Source organism: Athalia rosae, chromosome 3 (genome assembly GCF_917208135.1).
Source record: "Athalia rosae chromosome 3, iyAthRosa1.1, whole genome shotgun sequence".
Classification (NCBI taxonomy): Eukaryota; Metazoa; Arthropoda; class Insecta; order Hymenoptera; family Athaliidae; genus Athalia; species Athalia rosae.
The window spans coordinates 3,557,840-3,578,342 of record NC_064028.1 but is presented as its reverse complement, the minus strand read 5'-3'; the positions used below and the strand labels follow the sequence as shown (position 1 = coordinate 3,578,342).

Here is a 20,503-nt window from a genome sequence, read left to right as displayed (position 1 = left end):
CTCATGCATCAATTACTTACTCATAATAAAATCCCGATCCGCGAGCCCAATGAATTGGGGAAATACAGTATAAACGTTGGATTATCAGATGAGGATTGTGGAAGGGAGAAAAAAAAGAATTAAAAAACTGAATATAGAATTTCTAACGCGGTGTACCTTGAATAATCGTTCAACTCCATGTAAAGTAATGAATAGAATAAAAAAATCGAGGTAAGAGTGACACGTGGAGCAATCACTGACGGAATCGATAATTAACGATTTGTGTTCAATGATGTTTTTACCTAAGTCTGATAAAAGTATAATGACAAATGTGGGAATTATGAACCTGCCCCGAAGTGCAACATTAAGTGTCATAAAAGTTAAATTTTTTTTAAAGGTGATAATGCGACAACATCCGTGTCTTATAATCCTATGGAATTCTGAAAAACTTTTGGTGAAAAGATAGGATGATGTGGTTCTTGCTCATTCATCAACTGAAGAAGATTCTGCAAATTTTTTTTAGCGTTACGAGTGCTTCCTAGTAAAAAATTTAAAAGTGGACTCACCGTGTTTGCGGTGAAAGTAGCTCGCCGAGTCACCACCGGCGTTTATCCTCAGTGATCAGGATAATGGATTTATTTCTCTTAGAAAACAACGAAAGTCAATAATAACAGGTCTATTTTAATGCGTTTCGAAAATCCAAATACGTTAAAATAACCAATCATATTTAAATTAAAAATAAAAAAATTTTTTTTTCTAAATTAATCGTTACATCCACAACAGCGTACCGGTTGAGTTAAAATCTTCACTCGTAAACCCGACACAAACAAACTTTACATACATGCCTATAATGTATAATTCGAATAAATAGTAACAGACTGAAATAATCAGTCATACAAATTCAAATAAGTTAATACATCTTCTAATATTTCTGTTATACCCGATCGCATCTCAATTACTTATGGTAGACGGAAACTCGGTAAAATATTACTCTCTTCTTATGTAACGTTAATTAAGTACAAGAAATGTGAGTTAAATTAAAAGAGTGAAAATAATCTACCATGCCATCACTATAGCTTGCACAGACAAAAAAGTAATGGTATAAACGCTCCAATTGCCACATAAATGGGAAGTAGAATTGAAGTATCGTCTATCGAGTATGGATCTGGGGTGCGCGGTCCACTCGTGTGTCGACTACGGATAACAGCCTCCTCTTCCTCATCTTGCATTCCCCGGTATTCCTCTGGCTCTTGAGGAATCGGCCCCAACTGTGGGACATCTAAAAATATGGGAACATTTCCATGAAATTGTATTCAGGTACTGTAAACAATGCACAAAGTTGAGGTAGCTATAAATACCTTCTAATTTTCCTCTGATTACAGCTATGGCATTAATCTTTGGATTATCCCGATACCCCTGCAATAATTCATTATCGCTGTTATCATAACTATATGTATTATCGCCATCACATGAAATGGATAAGAAATGACCGCAAACCTTTATAAATTCAACTCGTATTTTTCCACCAAGTATGTCAGATTCTTCGTCATTGTGTATTAATTTTCCTCTTTGTACTTTAAAAGGTATGTATTCATCGTGAGCTATTCCACGCCCGACTCGTTCAAATATATCCAAATCTGTGACGATGGTATGGTCTCCATTTAATACGACATCAAAAACCTGATGGAGGATGATAGAAATATTTTCAAAGCAGTTTCATTATCGATCAGGTTCCTTTATCTACGTGATATCTAACCACAACCAGAATTGATAAGTTTCAGTATAACTCATGACTAATTAGTTCTGAATTGAAATAATAGGTTCAACATATGGAAGAGATGCAACCGTCACTGACCTTCATGTTTGGAGAGTTGAAGTAAACCTCGCAGAACCTGAGAATCATGACGTAGTCACCGTCCTTATTTATTGGTATATCATAGCCAAAAGTACTGTGATGGTATCGTTCAGTCTGATAGAGTATTTGATCAACGCTGTTTACACGGCCTATGATTAATTGCTTCCCGTAATCTGAAGCAGTCCCAACTTTTCCCATGAGTGGATCTCTGGCATATCGAACACCATGGCTATCGACGTATGCTTCTCCACCAGCGTTGATTGCGTAAATTACTTCCAGACATTCGACTGTAGGAAGAAGAATATTGCTGAAAGCGATAAGTACAATGGAGACGTATGTTTGCCACCCAAGCAATTGTGTTCCTGTTAAACACGGCATCTTTCTTCTAATTAAGCGTAAATAAATGTTCTTCGCTATCGACATTTATTCAAAAGTCGTGCGATCTTTTCACCGGCAATGGTATCACAGTCATCATTCACAGCTTTGAAGGAAAAATTCACAAATAGGTTAGGATCGCAATTACACATCTAACTATCGTAGCTCGACGTCTAATTGATCAATTAAACTGTAAATGAAACACTACTATCAATGGACTGTCATTTAGAGATATTTTTTATACATTTAACCGCCAAAACCTAGACTGAAACTCAGTCAAGTCGCTAGTGGTCTCCCTGCTTCAAATTCAATAAATTTACACGTTTCTCAAATCAACCCTTAACTTTTATCAGTTATCTGCCACCTATTGGCTGGGCTAAAGATCCACTCATGAGATTTTTTTTTAACGATCACCTGCCGGCATAAATGCATGCGACACGTTTTGTGTCTACATCTCTCGTGCATGGTGGAATTTGAATCTGCTAATAAAAGTATCTACATTCAAGCGATTCAAGATTCCTAAAATAGAATCTGCATCTATTTTAGACGCGCATAAACAAGGTTTGGCTAGTAATATGACTGCGTCGAATATTTTTCTAAGTTTATTTAATACAGAATTCTCTAATCTGATGTGTGATTCCTATTTACGTGTCACGCTAACGTCACGTCATATGAGAGTGGCAAGGTTTTGGATGTGTTTTAGAGACACGAAGCCTCTGCCTGTGATTTCCTATAAATCGGTCGATGAATCACATTTGTAATCATTAGTTGATATTTCATGGGAATCGCAATCTTATTCCAAATCAAAGTGATGCGTCACAATTGTACGAATTTTAAATTGCAATTTTACGCAAGGGAAAAGAACGTTGCATGTGAGAACATTTCCTCTTTATGTTAACAAGAAAAAAGTAGAGACGAAAGGAATACACCCGACGTTCGTTCATTGTTCGAATCCAGGAAAAAGAGCACGGAAGAATACGGGAGGACGTTATTTTACTTCCGACAGAATGCTTCCTGGTTGAGAAAAGCAATCCCAAAAAGGTGCGACAGGGGCAGATGGGTTTTAAAGGCAGGAGCAAGGCTGAGCAAAGCGAGCCCTAACAAAGCAGCTGCGCTCTGAGATCAAGGAAAAAAAATGGAGATCCTGAATCCAGCGAAGATGACACAATAGAATGATTTTGAAAGGGCTCTGATATTCTTTGGTTACTACAATCATTCCTCAATACTAAAAAGATTTAATGAGGATTCAGTCTCTTTTTTTTGATGGATGAGAAAATTGACGTTGACCGTTGCGCGTAATCATGATAACGTCATACAGAGGTGATTAAAAAGTAGCAGAGGTCTGACGCACGTTTCGCTAGTTCGATAAACGAGGTTTGCAAGTTTCAAGGAAACGAAATAGGAATGGGATCTGGATTCTTCTCCATTATTCGCCTAGCTTCTATCCGGTCAATGCAAGTACTGTGTAGTCTTAGAAAATGAAAAACGGTAGTTTGCGCAGACCTATCTAGCCTGCTTCGTGTCTAATATAAAACAACTAATTATTATAGATTTTATATTGAAGTCGTACTCTGAAATGAATAAGGCAATGCGATAAGGTCGTTACATAAACTAGCGTATTGAAAATATTTCGGCCATTTGGGAGCCCGAACATGGGGATGCTGGCTCCCGATTGGCTGAAGAGAGTGAGCCAAGGGGGAACATTCCAGAAGCGTCCTTCCGCCAAATAATATATACGGGCGAGGTTCCTCTCGTGCTTTAGTCTTATTACGAACTCAGGAAAGAAAGGTTGGTTATTGTGCTGAACTTAAATAAAATTATTTCTTTTGCCGAATCACGAAATATCACATCAATCCTTCGCTTTTAACATTTTTCGCCTACTTGCTAGAGTTCTAGATCGGATTTTCATTCGGATTATTGCTTACGATTTGGGTTTTCAGTTTTCAGAACAACAAAATGGCTAAGGCACCCGCAGTTGGTATCGATCTTGGAACCACCTACTCCTGCGTCGGAGTATTCCAGCATGGAAAGGTCGAAATTATCGCTAATGACCAAGGAAACAGAACAACCCCTAGCTATGTGGCGTTCACCGACACTGAGCGTCTCATCGGTGATGCCGCTAAAAACCAAGTTGCCATGAATCCCAACAACACAATTTTCGGTAATTATACTCTTCTAAAATTTCACTTCATTCGAACAATGGAACATTCGAGAATGAACTATACGTCAATTCTGACTCTGAAAGATATTATTTGACTAAGAAATCGCAATTTGATTTCCTAATTCTTTGATAAATATCAAGTCTTCATGTCAGTTCTGTGTCTTGAGTTATTGCGATAAAATTTAATGAATGCTATTTATCTGTGCAGATGCCAAACGATTGATTGGTCGTCGCTTCGAGGATCTAACCGTCCAAGCAGACATGAAGCATTGGCCCTTCAATGTCGTCAGTGACGGCGGTAAACCGAAAATTGAAGTACAGTACAAAGGAGAATCGAAGACTTTCTTCCCCGAAGAAGTGAGCTCAATGGTCCTGGTAAAGATGAAGGAAACTGCCGAAGCTTATCTTGGCAAGACCGTCACCAATGCCGTGATCACTGTTCCTGCTTATTTCAACGACTCACAACGTCAGGCAACTAAAGACTCGGGAACCATCTCAGGCCTGAACGTACTACGAATCATCAACGAACCCACCGCTGCCGCTATTGCATACGGTCTTGACAAGAAAGCCGTTGGCGAACGAAACGTCCTCATTTTCGATCTTGGTGGCGGCACCTTTGATGTTTCCATTCTTACGATCGAGGATGGAATCTTTGAGGTGAAATCTACTGCCGGAGACACCCATCTGGGAGGAGAGGACTTTGACAACCGTATGGTCAACCACTTTGTTCAAGAATTCAAGCGAAAGTACAAGAAGGATCTCACCCAGAACAAACGAGCCCTTCGACGTCTCAGGACCGCTTGCGAGAGGGCGAAGAGAACACTTTCCTCATCAACCCAGGCCAGCATTGAGATTGATTCACTCTTTGAGGGAATTGACTTCTACACCTCCATCACAAGAGCGCGTTTCGAAGAGCTGTGCGCTGACCTTTTCCGTGGCACCCTTGAACCCGTTGAGAAGTCGCTCCGTGATGCAAAGATGGACAAGTCCCAGATCCACGACATCGTCTTAGTCGGTGGGTCCACCCGTATCCCGAAGATTCAAAAACTCCTTCAAGACTTCTTCAATGGAAAAGAACTCAACAAATCCATTAACCCTGACGAGGCTGTAGCCTACGGTGCAGCTGTACAAGCTGCTATCCTCCATGGAGATAAGTCTGAGGAAGTACAAGACCTTCTTCTTTTGGATGTCACTCCACTTTCACTTGGTATTGAAACGGCTGGTGGTGTCATGACAGCTCTCATCAAGCGTAATACAACCATTCCCACCAAACAAACGCAGACCTTCACTACATACGCCGACAACCAGCCTGGTGTATTGATCCAGGTCTACGAAGGTGAACGAGCCATGACTAAGGACAACAACCTTCTTGGAAAGTTCGAACTTAGTGGAATTCCACCTGCTCCCCGAGGCGTTCCTCAAATTGAAGTAACCTTTGACATCGATGCCAATGGTATCCTTAACGTCTCTGCGGTTGACAAGTCAACTGGAAAGGAAAATAAGATCACTATTACTAACGACAAGGGTCGTCTCAGCAAGGAAGATATTGAGAGGATGGTCAACGAAGCTGAAAAATACCGCAGCGAAGATGAGAAACAGAAGGAAACCATCTCAGCTAAGAATGGTCTAGAGTCTTACTGCTTCAATATGAAGAGCACAGTAGAGGACGAGAAACTCAAGGACAAACTGAGCGCAAGCGATAAGCAGGTTGTTCTCGACAAATGCAACGACATCATCAAGTGGCTCGACGCCAACCAGTTGGCTGACAAAGAAGAATACGAACATAAACAAAAAGAGTTGGAAAGCATCTGCAATCCCATCGTGACCAAGCTCTACCAAGGCGCAGGCGGAGTCCCCGGAGGAATGCCTGGTGGCTTCCCAGGAGCTGGTGGTGCTGCTCCCGGAGCCGGTGGTGCAGCTCCAGGTGCTGGTGGAGCATCCGGACCTACCATCGAAGAAGTCGATTAAACCCACATCTCAGTTTTCACTGGACACTGCCTTGAATTTGCTCCACTTGTGGATACCGGGGAATAAATAAACGAACATGCAAGAATTAGAATAACTGATTTTCGTATTTGTCAAACCTCTGATCACATCAAACCCTAAACTTCATAATCCTGTAACCTATTGCAAATCGCTGTTTTTTCTCATTACAGATTTAATTGTCTCAAGTGTTAAATAGGTTAGATTAGATCTATAATTACGTCATTTTAGAATGAGTTGACTGAATTTCTTATCAAGCCATTAGTAGCATTACCTTATTCTATAGTACAATAAAACATCTAACCTTATTTGAGCATCTTATTCAAATATCTCTAAGCCTGCACTAATACGTAACATGTTAGCTAGGTAGGGTAAGAATAGTTTTACTTTCAAACTGAACTTTATTTGAAACCAGATGTTGAGGCATACAGAAGATAACGATCTAACAAAATATTTGCTAGTACAGGCAAATTACTAGTGATTAACGCATAATTTTATTAAATTAATGTACTTATGCAGATGAGCAATTTCGGAAAAAGAACACAGGAAAGACCAGTTTATTCACTAAGATGCTCGAGCCATGCTTGTTGCGAAGAGGACGGTCGGTTTTCCTCTTTTTTTCTTTTTTTTGCCGCTGCCACCTTTGTTTGTACCATTACCTGAAAAATGCAAAAATTGTTGATGGTTACCGAAAAAAAACTCAATCAAATTGGCTCTACTTAACGTGTTTGTAGCTATAAGGTAGATTAGAGCACCTGAGTTCAACTCTGTATGTTCCAAGGCCTCTGCCAAGGCATCACCGAAGCTTTGACTGTAAGAAGGAGCGGGAACGTATCCCTCCACTTCTTCGCCTGGATGCCGAGGCAAATTAGTTGGGTCGACCCTTGGCCAATCAATTTTCGATGCACCTCGTGAACCAGTAGTACGTAACATTTGGGCAAAGGAAGGTCCCACCTCGTGACAATCTGCAGTTGGATGAATGTCGAAAGAGTTTATTGTTGGACTACTAGCGGCGCTGGATGTTGTCACAGATTCTGGTGGTGAGGGGATATTTATTCTAAAACAACCATGTGAGCATATACTTTATCAACTATGTTGCATAAAAAGGTCTTGACTTATTATCAATTAATCAATTATTACCCAGCAAATGATGAATCTGGCTGCCATTGAGGAAAGTGACGCTGCGAATCAATATGCACGTTAGGAGTTGGGTATTTTCCCATGCGTTTATTTTCTTCTTCGAGGATCTTCTTCTCTCTTTTTCTTTCCTCACGTGCACGCCGTTGCCGACGTTTCTTCCTGTTTTCTAATTGATCTGTAATACGGAGGACAGAATTTTGTGGTAAGCAATCTGTGAGATTCATTTCATAGATTCACTTTTGATACGTACCACTGAAAACCGCGAGATTTCCCTTTGATATAATCGGAGGCTTCAAATCTATTTCAGCAATCTCAAACTGGCAAGTCAGAGGCAAGTGGTAAAGATAGCGTAATCTGCGTCTTAGTTGTTCGGTCATACTGCCAGCTTCTTTTTCTAGTAATTTTCCAGTTATGATGGGGGGACTTTTCTCTAAGCTACCATATTGCAGTTCTAACATCTTGGTATTCATCGCATGTAGGTAGATGTGTTGTCCGTCTTCCGCTGCAACAAAAGAAATCAATTACAGTATTATTACTTGATCAGATTCGGTGATCATGTAACTATATTCTAACAGGCATGCCGACTCACCTTGATAGAAATAAAAGAACTTTGGTGAGGCAGAAGATGCTGGGCATTCCATAGCAGAATCCACAGCACACGGTACATGATTTTCTTCTGACTCATCTCCAAGATCCAACCGATCTTCAAGTAATTCCAACTGATCTTCGAATTCTATCGGCTGTTCGGGTTGGAAAGGATCGACGTTCTCTCCAATTTCTGTAGGTGGAGATTCACGTTTGGAATCGGAACATTTTACAGGCCCGGGGTCAGATTTTGCCTTGAGATAAGATTAAATTTGTCAGTAATGTGATTCTTTAGAACACACATACGAAAAGATGCACACACACCTCATCAACTTTTGCAAAAAGTTTTTCTTCTCTTACAACCAATTCACTGAGGGCTTGTTCGATAAAGCAATTCTCTGGAGATTGCGGATCTTCTTCTAATTCAAGCTTGAGTTGAACGCGTTCGCATTCTACGATATCTGCGAGCTGTGGCAATGAAACAAAATTATCAATATCATGATATCAAAAATAATGTTCGCATGCACAAAGCAACATGTGTAGAACTTACGTTATTGGAATTAGCAAGTAACAGCTTAGAATATATAACATCTGTGTTATCCTGGAGCAGCGAAAAGAAAGTGGTAGGTACGGAGATATTTGAAGTGGGATCTACGGGAACTGCAAGTAATGAGTCTCTCTCACGACGCATCAAACGTAGACAGACAGTATCGTCGACGTTCCATGCTTTCTGGGTAACTTCTACCACGCTAAAAATAAACAGGGATGATAAGATGAAATGATGTGCCGAGCTGAAAAATCTGGTTCATTTGAAATTTCAGCGTACCTCTTCAAATCACGCTTGTGAATAGCTTCATAGCAGATGGGACACTTGCGCCAAGATTTATCGGACAATGCTAGATAATGGAGAATACATGGCCAACAATACACATGCCCGCAGCGGGTCATCTTTGCAGCGACTGGCACGCATAAGCAAATCGGACATGATAAGATCTCAGAGCTGTGAACCCTCTGTAAGTCAATGAAAAATGTCGGATTTGTATTTGGATATCGGCCAGCACTGTTATAACAGTGGCAAACTTACAATTTGCTCAATCAAATCCCATTCGACCAGAATATCGGGATCGGCAAGGTAAGCTGAATAATCACCGCTACTCTTCACGATAAACTGACAGCTGGAATTAATAAATTCTGATATTGAGATGGCACAGATGAATGCGAGATATTAGTCGTGGAAAATTGATTTTCCATTTCTATTCAAGGATGCGATTAATATACTATTTGGAAATAATACGTCGGTCTGCAACGAATGCATACTTGGCTTGTAAAAACTGCTCCTTGTTGTACTTGTGGCGCTGCACAGGTGGGAGCCAGCGGTTGCTGTTGCGATTGTACTTGCTGGTCGATCTCCCTGGACTCCAGGCACCAGAGGTACCGTGTATGTCACGCGGCTCATAATGGAAATTTAGCAGATGATTCAAATTCTGCTTCTTACTTCCTTGGATCATTACCGAGCCATGCTCGGCAAGCTCACCTTCCTCTACCTGCAGAGATGAGATAGAGGTAATTCATAACAATGAGACAGTGAACTACATTGACGAATTCTCTACACTGGATTCATAAAAGTTTTAGTGTACTAGTGACCTTGGTATCCTCCTTTGGACCGCCATGATATTGTCCTTTAGGTTTTGGTCTCTTATCAACATTTTTTCCCCGCTGTGCAGTGGTTTTCCGCAATTGTTCATTTTTTGTAGAACTGACGGCACTGGTCGGTTCACGTCTCCGTGAGTTCTTGGGAAATACCTTGCCGTTTACAATGTCTGCAGGGAAGTATAACGGATATACATCAATTTTTGTACTTGACAGAGATGATTTAAAAAATGTGAAATATGTCGACAGAGATATTTGAAACCTATTCTGGGTGTTCGCTAATCTGGTCAAATTAGGTAATGACATTGAACAGGCCAGGTAAAAAGAGGTGCCATCACGTGACGTGGACGGAGAGGTTGGTGTGGAAAATGATGGGTCAAATCGGATGAAAATTTGGGACACACCTTGATTCTTTTTAGCGTCACCAGCAGGCCCCTTGGCAGAGGACTGCGTCAATCGTGATTTCTTTTCCATTTTCAGATGGGCTGAAGCACCCGAGAGTATTATCGTTGGCAGAGAGTATGTCTCCTCCGTATGGAGAAACGTATCTTTTCTGCAGACCCGTCATCTTTTCAATAAGCCATCTTCGACAGTTCCAAAGTATAAAACCTTCAGAAAGGTAATGCCAGACGAATGTATGCCAAACTAAGGCGTGAAGAACGTACGTAACACGAATTAACACTCGTTAGGGAGATTGATAACTCCCTGTCGCCGTAAACGACGATTTATGTTGCGGTCCACCTCAATCTCAACCTCGTCGCTGTAATGGCGACGAAATGTCGTGGTAATGCCGGAAAAGGAAATGGTACCGATCAACAGCTGATGGAACACCAACTCACAGCCAATACAATTACCCTGGGATCCGAGAGAAAAGAGCAAATAATTAGTGCCGATTAGACGTCTCTTTTGTCTGATCATTATTTCGTCAGTAGCCAGTCATGAATTGGGTATTCCTTTCTCTTATCACGTATTTTTTAAGTGCTGATTTGACGTCAGCCTTGCCGGGTTAAAAAACGATGTTGATAATCTGAAAATATCCAAAAGGTACAATTTCTTCTGACGCTTGACGCAAAGGAGTGGGGTGACGCTAAGTAAACTCAGTAGTAATAGCGTCGTTTGCAAATGATGAATGGATATTGAAATTTTTAATGTACAGACATATGAATTTGAAAAGGTGGCAGATGTATCAGAATATTTGCCTAATTATGATTGGTTTCATCGCATGCGCTTTGCAAAAGAAAAGAAATGAATAAATAGCACATTCTAACCACAAGTAACATTTACTATTATTTATTTGCTATAAAACTCAACTTTTTGAGGCTGTGACGCTACACTTTGACGCTACAATTAATCTCGATGAGAGATCATAAATGAATTCTTTTAATCTTCCCTCATCTGGAAGGTTACCTGTAAACGTCAGTTGCGCGTGGAGTCACACACGTCAAGGTAAAGAAGAAAAATCATCAGAGTGCCAAAAAATGCAACCCAGCTTCATCCCAGATTTATTCCCAATTTTTCCTGATCATTTCCCATTTTTCCCGATTTATTTTCGATTTTTTAATGAATTGTTCAATTACCCCATCTTCCCCGCCGAAAAAGTGACAGGCAGCGCCGAGTAGCTTTACATCTGCCCGCGGAACTTGCGTGAACTAAAATTCCAAGTTTCTTGCCCCTTGACTCACCGAGACCCGCATCACACGCGACTCCTCCGCTGTAAGGCGGGTCTCGGTGCGTCAAGGGGCAAGAAACTTGGAATTTTAGTTCACGCAAGTTCCGCGGGCTCATGTTAAGCTACTCGGCGCTGCCTGTCACTTTTTCGGCGGGGAAGATGGGGTAATTGAATAATTCATTAAAAAATCGAAAATAAATCAGGAAAAATGGGAAATGATCAGGAAAAATTGGGAATAAATCTGGGATGAAGCTGGGTTGCATTTCTTGGCACTCTGATGATTTTTCTTCTTTACCTTGACGTGTGTGACTCCACGCGCAACTGACGTTTACACGTAACCTCCCAGATGAGGGAAGATTAAGAGAATTCATTTATGATCTCTCATCGAGATTAATTGTAGCGTCAAAGTGTAGCGTCACAGCCTCAAAAAGTTGAGTTTTATAGCAAATAAATAATAGTAAATGTTACTTGTGGTTAGAATGTGCTATTTATTCATTTCTTTTTTTTTTGCAAAGCGCATGCGATGAAACTAATCATAATTAGGCAAATATTTTGATACATCTGCCACTTCTTCGAGTTTCATATATGTGTGTATGTATAGCTTTTTCTTTGAAATTTCAATATTTAAATCTAGCGTCAAAGATAATATAGACACCGTCTAGTTTTGACGGTACAATTCAATCTCGATGACGCTTATGTTTACAACTGTATGTACTTGTACGTATGTTTCTGTGAGTGGTTAGGTGCGTATGCACGGACGTATATTGCAGCGTGCTACACAGGAATCTTTTCAAGTTGCCTACACCAACAGTGAATTCGACTCCGCATCACTGAGTGCGATTTTCTCTAATTCACCGTAAGAATATTCAATCTCTCCATCACTACTGTCTCACCACTCCAATTGAAATGTCGTTCCCTGCAAGCCTGTTCGCCGTGCGAAAATTATGTTTGAAGATATTTAATCCGAAGAGAGCGATGGGGCTTGCGTCTGTGTGGACTGGCCATACGCAAGGCTATCAATCAGCAACACAGAGCAGCAAATTATGTGAATCCTGTCAGGAGCATCGTGGCAGACAAAAATCAAACCATAGGTTCAAATTTATTATCACAACAAATGCTATGTTCTTTGGATTGTTTGAACCAGATAAATCTGACGATGAGACTCCGGATATAATTATGACCATCAAACGTTCCATATTGATGATACAGGTGTTAAGTATTGACAGTCTCCAAATTGGTAATGACTTTCATTGGCCAAATCACAAAGATCTATCATAGATTTTCCACCAGAGACTCAGGTTTTTTGAAGTCAACCACTTTGTATAGCCTTGAATTAATAAATTTCAGAGAGGCGAATATAAGAAAGCAGAGCAGATGCTGCACATAGCCCTCCGTCAGGCTCAGGCTCTTCAAAACCACGATGCCATTACATACATTTATGATGTGATGGCAAACCTAGCCTTTGACATGGGTGAATATAGAAAGGCAGAAGTTCTCTTTGTTAAGGTCATGCAGAGGCTTATAGCAAATGGAACATCGCAGACAGACTTGAAGATTATTCACATGAGCCTAAAAATGGCAAAATTATTTGAACACCTTGGAGAGACAGAGTCAGTATATCATTTAATCTAACAGCCTTCCCAATCACCTAACAATTACAAAACTGTGCCCTGATCTCCTTTGCGACTGAATTACTTAAACAGAAAGGCCGAAGACGGATATCAGTTCTGCCTAAACCATCTGCAGGCCAAACTGGATGAAAAAAGTGAAGACGAGGACGTCGTCGTTCTTTGGGCAATGGCAGCAGACTGGTACGCCAGACTGCTTCTTGCCCAGTCAAAGTATGAGAAGGCCTTGGAATACTTACAAAAGGCCTACAAAGTATGCATTGACGTTAACGGCGAGGAGCATGAGCAGACGGTTGTACTATTGAATGATCTTGGTACAATTAGTTTCCTGAAAGGGGATAATGAAAAGGCTATTGATTATTTCACTCTTGCTGCGGAAATTGGTAATTGTCAGACAGCTTGTGTACAGACTGCTGATCGTATAGATGTTAGATTTTCATAAATTCTCAAATCGCACGTTGCAGGTGATAAATTACCGGACATGGAAGACCTGAGCTCGATTCATGTCAATCTTGGAAATGTTTTGATGAAGAAGGGTCTTTATGATGCAGCAAAGAAATCCTGTCAGAGGGGGTGGTATTTATCAAAGAGCCGCAACAACGAGGAGTCTTTAGTAGAGGCGAATGACTGCCTCGATGAGATACGCAAGATCGCTGCCGCCTAGCACGTACGTTTTAACAGTCGATATCCTAGTCAATCAATTCAGATATTCAAATGTACATAAATAGTGACGCCGAAGACCTGGTTTGGTAAATAAAAAGTTAACTAGATAAAACACGTTAATTCTGCATGATTATATATTTCAAAAGAGATACTGGTTGATGGTGGTATTCAAGTCATCAGGATACTCAAGTCTCCACAGATCTTTTGGTTGAACAATAATTGGCTAACGAGACTGAAATATCTTACAAATGTGGTTTACGTGGGTATCGTATGACTCGTTCAATGTTCTCTGGCCATTAACGAAACTCTTCAATTCTTTTTCATTAGTCTGTCACGTTTGATCATTGAAGTCTAAATTAGATCAAAATTTATAAATTGCTTTCATGCTATAAGTATTGTTATCTCAATTCGATACCGTGCACTACATGACGAATGGTTGATAGGCGAGTCAATTATCATTCACATCAGGCACATGATGATGTTCGAATTTTAACAAATTATGTGATGTATCATATAATATGGACCCACAAGGGTACCTTACCCGTTGTAATATCAAATAATTCTCAGTCGGTCAAGTGTTATCTGCCTCCCATTGAATAATGACTATGTGTTGGTCACTGTAAAATCTACGCAAATTGTTCCCACTATTCGATCACGCTATGAAATGAATAATTCTTGCCCATAGATTGAATGAAAAATATATTTGTATACTAATATCTCTTGAACACAAGTCACAAAATTTTATTATAAAGAAGTTATTTAGATACGGTCCTCGTACTGCAGTAAATATTCTCAATAATCAAACGGGCTTACTGAAATTAACCTAGCATTAATAAAATGTTTGACAAAAAATACATTGTCGGAAGCCACGCACAGATATCCCACGGAGGTTTACTAAACCTACTAGAGATTAATAATTATTCGTACTGTGCTATTTGTACCATCACAAATACCCCAAATAGCAAAGCGGCTATCTCTTTGATAGACTGCCAAAATTTGGTGTCAGACAAGAGCTCAGGTATCACAGACACAGTTGCAATGTAAATGAATCCACCAGCGGTGAATGGCAGTATCCAGGAGGTTGCAAAATCACCTGTAAACCATCATCGATGAGATTTATACAATGGCAAAGACAATACTCTTACTAAAGCTGCTTACCTGCTCCTTCGGCTAACAACGAAACACAAGTTCCAGTGACAGCTCCTAGCGCAGTGCTGAGTTGTAGCCATATAGCCTGAATGAGGAATGAAACGCAGTTATTTGAGGATGACTGGAAATACGAGTATGAAATATATTTGTGGATCAATAAATGAGAAGGCAAATCACCTTCTTTCGACTGCATCCGCTTTGAATAAGGATAGCAAAATCTCCAATTTCATGAGGCACCTCATGAAATAAAATAGTGATTGTAGTCGTAATGCCAATTTTGTTTCCAGCTAAATAACTGGCTCCAATCGCGAGTCCATCTGTGAAATTGTGTGTAAAATCAGCAGCTAAATTCAAGTAGCCAGCAATCTTTATATCTTCGACAGGTTCTTTCTTCTTTACTGACGAAGACTTGTCTTTGTCACTAGCCTTGCTATGCTTTTTCTCTTTTGCCGCACCGCCATGACTATGGGAGTGAGAATGGTTCCCCTTGATCAATCGTACGCCTTTTTCGATTGCCAGGAACGTAATTATCCCAAGCAAAACCGAAAGACCAACAGTCATGTCATGCCCGTGTTCTTCTCCTCCATCATGGCTATGACTATGTGCATGAGATTTGTCGTTAGAGTGAGAATGAGGTGTGAGGGCATGGGGAATCAAATGCAAGAATGCGTCACCTAGCAAGCTACCAGAAGCAAAGCTAAGTACCAATTTTAGCCAGGGCTCTTTCTCTTTGGTATTATCCAAAGGCACCAGAAAGAGGATTAGGAATGGCGCAGCAGAGATCAAGAGGGTTGATCCAACCGCATTTATCCAGAGTGACATGAGATCTCTATCTACCAGACCTGAAGCGGTGTCTTGGGATTTAGATGGGTGGGAACCTCCCTCATGATGATGGTCGTGTTCGTGTTCCTCTGAGTGGCTGTGATGATGTGAATGCGCCTTCTGATTGAATTGTTCATTTGCCTCTTTAGTGTATTTGAAGCTCGGTGGTTCATCGTGTGAATGTCCGTGCGCCCCGCAAAGAGCAGGGAATCCAAAAAATATTACTAACAACAAAAGTGCCAAGGCAATTTTAGTGGTGAAGGAACGACTGAGGAATCTGCGCTCTGGCATCACTCTACCCGACATTTTACGTTAAAGGTTAAGACCGAATTACGTCGATCATACGGGAAATATTTATTGTTCGCACAAATGAACCCACTCGCGTTATTCGACGGGTCGTAGACGATCGCGGTTTCGGTATTACAAATAGAGATACACAGTCTTTTGAATTTCATATGCGTGCCGGGTCAAGCAAACAACGGTCACGTTCAATCGTCACAAACGTGGCTGTTTACCACGAACGTGTCAACGGCGATACCAACGAAATTTTTCGAGCCCACTGTAGTGTCTCCTATTCGCAGCACGAAGTTCCCTGCAAAAATAGCGGAAAGATTAAAGGGATGATTTGGTAATTGGATTAATCAATCGCTTATAAATAAATCTGTCCAAAATAAGTTTATTCAGTAGAGTTAAGAACATAAGAAAACAGCCTAAAGAATACATGGAGCATATAATGCTCTAACAATAAGGGAAACCGTTGTGTCACTCAACCGAGGTGGAATTTCACGTGCGACATCTGCGGCAGCACTTTGTCGGTGTCGGTTGAAAACATCCCTAGACAAGTATTTCACAAATTCCCGCTGCTAGTAATAATTCTATACCACGTGACCCCCAATGCAACCCGTGGGCTGTCGAATGCAGCGCCAACTCCGGGCCAATCAAATTTGAATTTGTTGTTAGGAAAGTGAAACGTTCATAGGCCGGTGCCGTCAGTGGTTCGAAGTGTGAACGAAGGCGTCGAAAACGCAGGAAAAAATTATATTTTATCATAAAAAAGGTATTCTGTGTGTGAGAATGGCACGTTTATTGGATTGCAGTGAATCTGAGGTTTGATCGCTTAAGATCTAAGTGAAGATATCGTGCTTTGTAGATTTTCTAATAACTCTTCTGCACTGGGTTATACCCAACGGTTTTACTTGCCGTGCGTATAGTTGCATGCATCTATCAAACGCAGAAGTAAATAAGTCATCACGGGGTAATCGTAGATGACAACCACTTTTTTTGCATGCAGTTTTCGTAATACTTGTGAAAAATACTCACCATGCCGTATAGAGGCACAAGCACTGCTTATAGCAACCGGGGTTCCTCGAATGCTATATTTTCGAGTGCCCCTGTTAATTTTAACAAAGAAATCGCACCCCCCGCTGCGAAGTAAGTTTTCATTTAATATTTAGCTCTCAACTAGCGTTTAATACGTACAACTAATGAAAATCGATCTCATTAATAATGTTACAGCAAATTCTTTCGAAGTCCTGAGAAAACAGATAATCCTTGCGCACCTTTCAATATAAATAATTCTCGACTCAATTCCCGAACAAACCTCATTCGTTCCAAGTCAGCGACAATGCTGCAGAAGGAAGACCCTGTATTGTCCGCCAAATCCTTGTCCGAAGAACGGCTCAAGATGCCGATGAAGATGGAATCAAACTCAAGATTGTCAGCGGATAAAACTCCCGTTACCCACTTTTGCACACCGAGGCGCATTAGTGGCAACGAAAAAATATCTAAAACCAATAACATGGTCCTGACGAGCAAAACTCCTATTAAACGGTACTTCAGTGATCATAATCCACCTGCCGCAACTCCTGACTGCTTTAACGTGGTGCAAATGGAGACACCCAAAAGCAGACAAGACCTTGCCGTCGATGAGCGAACCATGTGCGAGGGGGAACAGAGCAATCTCACCGTGGGTATCAGAATAAGACCGCTGACTTTCAAGTATGTCGTCTCATCTCCATCGTGTTCATGTTTTCATGTTTTTGCGTTCGATCAACTCTATTTATTCCAACTCTACCTCTTTTGCAGAGAACTGAGTGATCAGCGAATTACAGCAATAGTTGAGGCAAATGGACAGAATATCACAGTGGACTGCGAGTCGTCGAGACACACTTTCATGTACGATCATTGCTTTGTGTCTTACGCCGATTGTTGCACACCGCTCCATGCCACTCAGGAAACAGTTTTCAAGAATATGGTTCTACCGCTGGTTGACAATGCTTTCGAGGGTTACAACGCATGTCTATTTGCTTACGGTCAAACTGGATCAGGTAAAAGTTACAGCATGATGGGTACAGAAACTAGTGGATCAAGCCTGGGTCCCGAGGCCGGAATAATACCGAGATTTTGTCATGAAATTTTTCGACGATCTTCCAAAAATTCCGGGCATTCCACCACTGTTGAGATCAGCTACTTTGAAATCTACAATGAAAAGATTCATGACCTTCTTGGCGTCAATACCAATGGAGGAAAACGAGCTCCACTCAAGGTAAGAGAACATCCAGTATTTGGTCCCTACGTTGTGGACCTCAGTCAGCACGGTGTGAACAGCTACAACGATCTTCAGGTTGGTAACATCAACGTTATTTAAAGAATCTACTGGAACATGGTTTTACATGTTTTTTGACCCTTTGCTGCAATTTTTCAGGGCTGGCTGAAGGTCGGAAATTCTCAAAGAGCCACAGCAGCCACAGGAATGAACGAGAAAAGCTCGCGGTCCCACAGTATCTTTAGCGTGATACTAACTCAGACCCCATCAGATGCATCATCGAGCAGTAAGACTGGCGAAGCGAGTCGTCGAAGTAAAATCAACTTGGTCGACTTAGCTGGGAGCGAACGCTTGAGTCAAATATGTGCCAGCGGTGACAGACTGCGGGTGAGTCCTACCTGCCATAACTGTGATCTGTGAAAAATGTTTGGGACAAAATTACAGGAAGGAGTCTCCATCAATAAGTCATTGCTCACTCTGGGAAAAGTGATTGCTTCTTTGTCGGAGAATACAAACAACGTGAAACGGAGCTTTGTACCTTACAGGGAATCCGTACTGACGTGGCTGTTGAGGGTGAGTTAAAACACTTCACACTTTTATATTGAATAATTTATTGGTTTATTGTCAATAATTGAGAAGCCTTCGAGGATTCACTAACCAATAGAAACACTTGAAACACTATGAGCTAATCCTCGATAGATTGTCAGTTATTAATTTACAAGTCCTAACTCTATTTTTGTACATTAGTATGAAAAATGAGTAATGACATTTTATTATATGAAGTTACTAGCTATAAGATCGTTCGAATGATGGGATCTTTTTGGAAAAAGTTGGCAAACCATCTAAACACTTGAAACACTTGAAACGCTTGTTGGCAGCTTTTAACAAAGAGATCTATATGATTACATGTAGTGATCTAAAAAATGCTTATGCTAGGAAATTCTAAGATTCTAAAATGGTAACGCCAGCATTAGGATGAAAAACAATCCCTCTAGCCATTTATTGAAGTCATGGTGATCGCCGATGCAATTTGAGTGATACACTTCCAAACTGAGAATCATTTAAGTAGTCTTGGCCAATTGCTGAGTGAAAGACTAGGGCATAGTTCATCTTGCGTACGTTACTAGAATATTTTCTAATATCTAATGCATGAGGTCTGTGAAGTAATTGAACATCGGTGCTCGTAGATAAACTCTCGTGATCCTGCATTTGCAGTCCAAGCCACACTTCTTGCATCGGTCTCCGCACTTGTTGCAACTGCTCTTCAATCTTTTCATGTCTCTGTCTCCTGGAATATAAAAATTTGATATTTCATTACACAAATGCATTGCAATTCCAGTGTTTCATTCTCTGGAAATCTCTAGTAAGTTTTTCGCGAAAAAAGATTTACATCTCTTGTTTAAAAGAGCCGCTTTGCATCGCTATACCTTCTTTCTTAGCCGCCAGATGACTGGACGTCTTGTTTCCCAGCGTAGGCCACACCATTTTTATGTTAAAAAAATGTTCTTATAGCACTCTGTGACGTCACCTCCTTTCAACTCTTATCTCCTACCGCATTGGTGAGGCGAAACTTTGACTGCAGTCGCTCCGCTCTTGACTTTATAGAACTTACGCCTGGGTAGGGTCTAGTTGCACACGGCACCAAATACCGGACAGGCAATGTTAATCTACTTGCAACAATGTTACCAGCCGCGGTATCTATGCAGGGGGTCTTTATGCTTTCAAAGTTACCTCGTATCCAGTGTCATGGATTTTTTTGAGATGAGAATACGGTAAAACCACATGAAATCCATGGTTTCTTTGCTCTAAAACCGGTCGGATTCCGATCGGTCGAATCTCAAGTCTTTTAAATTTTACCATCGTGTAACACGTACCCAATGACACAGTGCGCAATTTCAGGATTGAGTGGTGCCGTGCGCAACGTTCGCCTACCGATGCGGCGATAACATAGCTACCCCGTGAGGTAAATTGCGTAATTTCAGTTGAGAAAGTCCGTAGAATTGTCCTTTGAAGACCAGACGTTACATCTCTTGGGGTTCGTGATCAGAAAAACGCCCTTCAAACATCTGATGCAAGCTCTAAATTTCAGCGACCTTAACAATCAGGGACGAGCAAGCTCGTCCCTCGCGACGCACCTGCGTTTTTCTCCTTTCGTCGTTCAGCCTCTCAACATTTATATCAAATTCGTTCTTTGTCAGCTAAACGCATTCCGTCTTCATTCCCAGGCCAGAGAGTATTTCCAGATCCGTCTGATACGATAGTAGAAAATATTATCGGGGCGTGGCCGCCGTTCGTGCGT

At 41.0% G+C, this 20,503-nt stretch overlaps 6 protein-coding genes across 11 annotated transcripts in view; 3 read left to right on the top strand and 3 right to left on the bottom strand.

The window, feature by feature from the left end:
* Positions 1-640: 640 nt before the first annotated feature.
* LOC105686375 (malectin-A) lies at positions 641-2,565 on the bottom strand. The gene is made up of 4 exons (XM_012401107.3): positions 1,835-2,565; positions 1,477-1,659; positions 1,338-1,395; positions 641-1,258 (listed from the first exon to the last, which is right to left on the bottom strand). Exons 1-4 carry the CDS (start codon positions 2,255-2,257, stop codon positions 1,050-1,052), a joined length of 873 nt encoding a protein of 290 aa, XP_012256530.2. The 5' UTR covers positions 2,258-2,565; the 3' UTR covers positions 641-1,049.
* Positions 2,566-3,851: 1,286 nt separating this feature from the next.
* LOC105686374 (heat shock 70 kDa protein cognate 4) lies at positions 3,852-6,429 on the top strand. The gene is made up of 3 exons (XM_012401106.3): positions 3,852-3,997; positions 4,150-4,370; positions 4,579-6,429. Exons 2-3 carry the CDS (start codon positions 4,166-4,168, stop codon positions 6,336-6,338), a joined length of 1,965 nt encoding a protein of 654 aa, XP_012256529.1. The 5' UTR covers positions 3,852-3,997; positions 4,150-4,165; the 3' UTR covers positions 6,339-6,429.
* Positions 6,430-6,734: 305 nt separating this feature from the next.
* LOC105686372 (RING finger protein 10) lies at positions 6,735-10,516 on the bottom strand. The gene is made up of 12 exons (XM_012401099.3): positions 10,133-10,516; positions 9,723-9,898; positions 9,396-9,622; positions 9,163-9,253; positions 8,905-9,089; positions 8,629-8,827; positions 8,403-8,546; positions 8,083-8,332; positions 7,744-7,995; positions 7,494-7,668; positions 7,109-7,410; positions 6,735-7,012 (listed from the first exon to the last, which is right to left on the bottom strand). Exons 1-12 carry the CDS (start codon positions 10,200-10,202, stop codon positions 6,918-6,920), a joined length of 2,166 nt encoding a protein of 721 aa, XP_012256522.2. The 5' UTR covers positions 10,203-10,516; the 3' UTR covers positions 6,735-6,917.
* A 1,029-nt stretch (positions 10,517-11,545) lies between these two features.
* LOC105686668 (tetratricopeptide repeat protein 19 homolog, mitochondrial) lies at positions 11,546-13,808 on the top strand. Of its 3 annotated transcripts, none has more exons than XM_048652377.1 (5): positions 11,546-11,731; positions 12,141-12,606; positions 12,745-13,007; positions 13,101-13,408; positions 13,490-13,808. In XM_048652377.1, the coding sequence occupies exons 2-5, from the start codon at positions 12,304-12,306 to the stop codon at positions 13,687-13,689; spliced, it is 1,074 nt and encodes a 357-aa protein (XP_048508334.1). In that variant the 5' UTR covers positions 11,546-11,731; positions 12,141-12,303; the 3' UTR covers positions 13,690-13,808. The 3 variants fall into 3 exon arrangements, with proteins under 3 accessions (XP_048508334.1, XP_048508335.1, XP_048508336.1); XM_048652378.1 differs by lacking the exon at positions 11,546-11,731 and adding an exon at positions 11,754-11,988; XM_048652379.1 differs by lacking the exon at positions 11,546-11,731 and having other exon boundaries at positions 11,755-12,488.
* Positions 13,805-16,163, bottom strand: LOC105686667 (protein catecholamines up). The gene is made up of 3 exons (XM_012401705.3): positions 15,015-16,163; positions 14,847-14,922; positions 13,805-14,781 (listed from the first exon to the last, which is right to left on the bottom strand). The coding sequence occupies exons 1-3, from the start codon at positions 15,963-15,965 to the stop codon at positions 14,606-14,608; spliced, it is 1,203 nt and encodes a 400-aa protein (XP_012257128.1). The 5' UTR covers positions 15,966-16,163; the 3' UTR covers positions 13,805-14,605.
* Positions 16,164-16,354: 191 nt separating this feature from the next.
* The window catches only part of LOC105686494 (kinesin-like protein KIF14), a 15,552-nt gene continuing 11,403 nt past the window's right edge, over positions 16,355-20,503 (top strand). For 2 of the 4 annotated variants that reach the window (XM_048652371.1, XM_012401384.3), the window contains exons 1-5: positions 16,355-17,090; positions 17,175-17,657; positions 17,745-18,282; positions 18,364-18,591; positions 18,649-18,777. In XM_048652371.1, the coding sequence (XP_048508328.1) occupies positions 16,981-17,090; positions 17,175-17,657; positions 17,745-18,282; positions 18,364-18,591; positions 18,649-18,777 (1,488 nt within the window). In that variant the 5' untranslated portion in view covers positions 16,355-16,980. The remainder of the gene's footprint in view (positions 17,091-17,174; positions 17,658-17,744; positions 18,283-18,363; positions 18,592-18,648; positions 18,778-20,503) is intronic. The other 2 variants (XM_020852644.2, XM_048652370.1) reach the window with 2 other exon arrangements.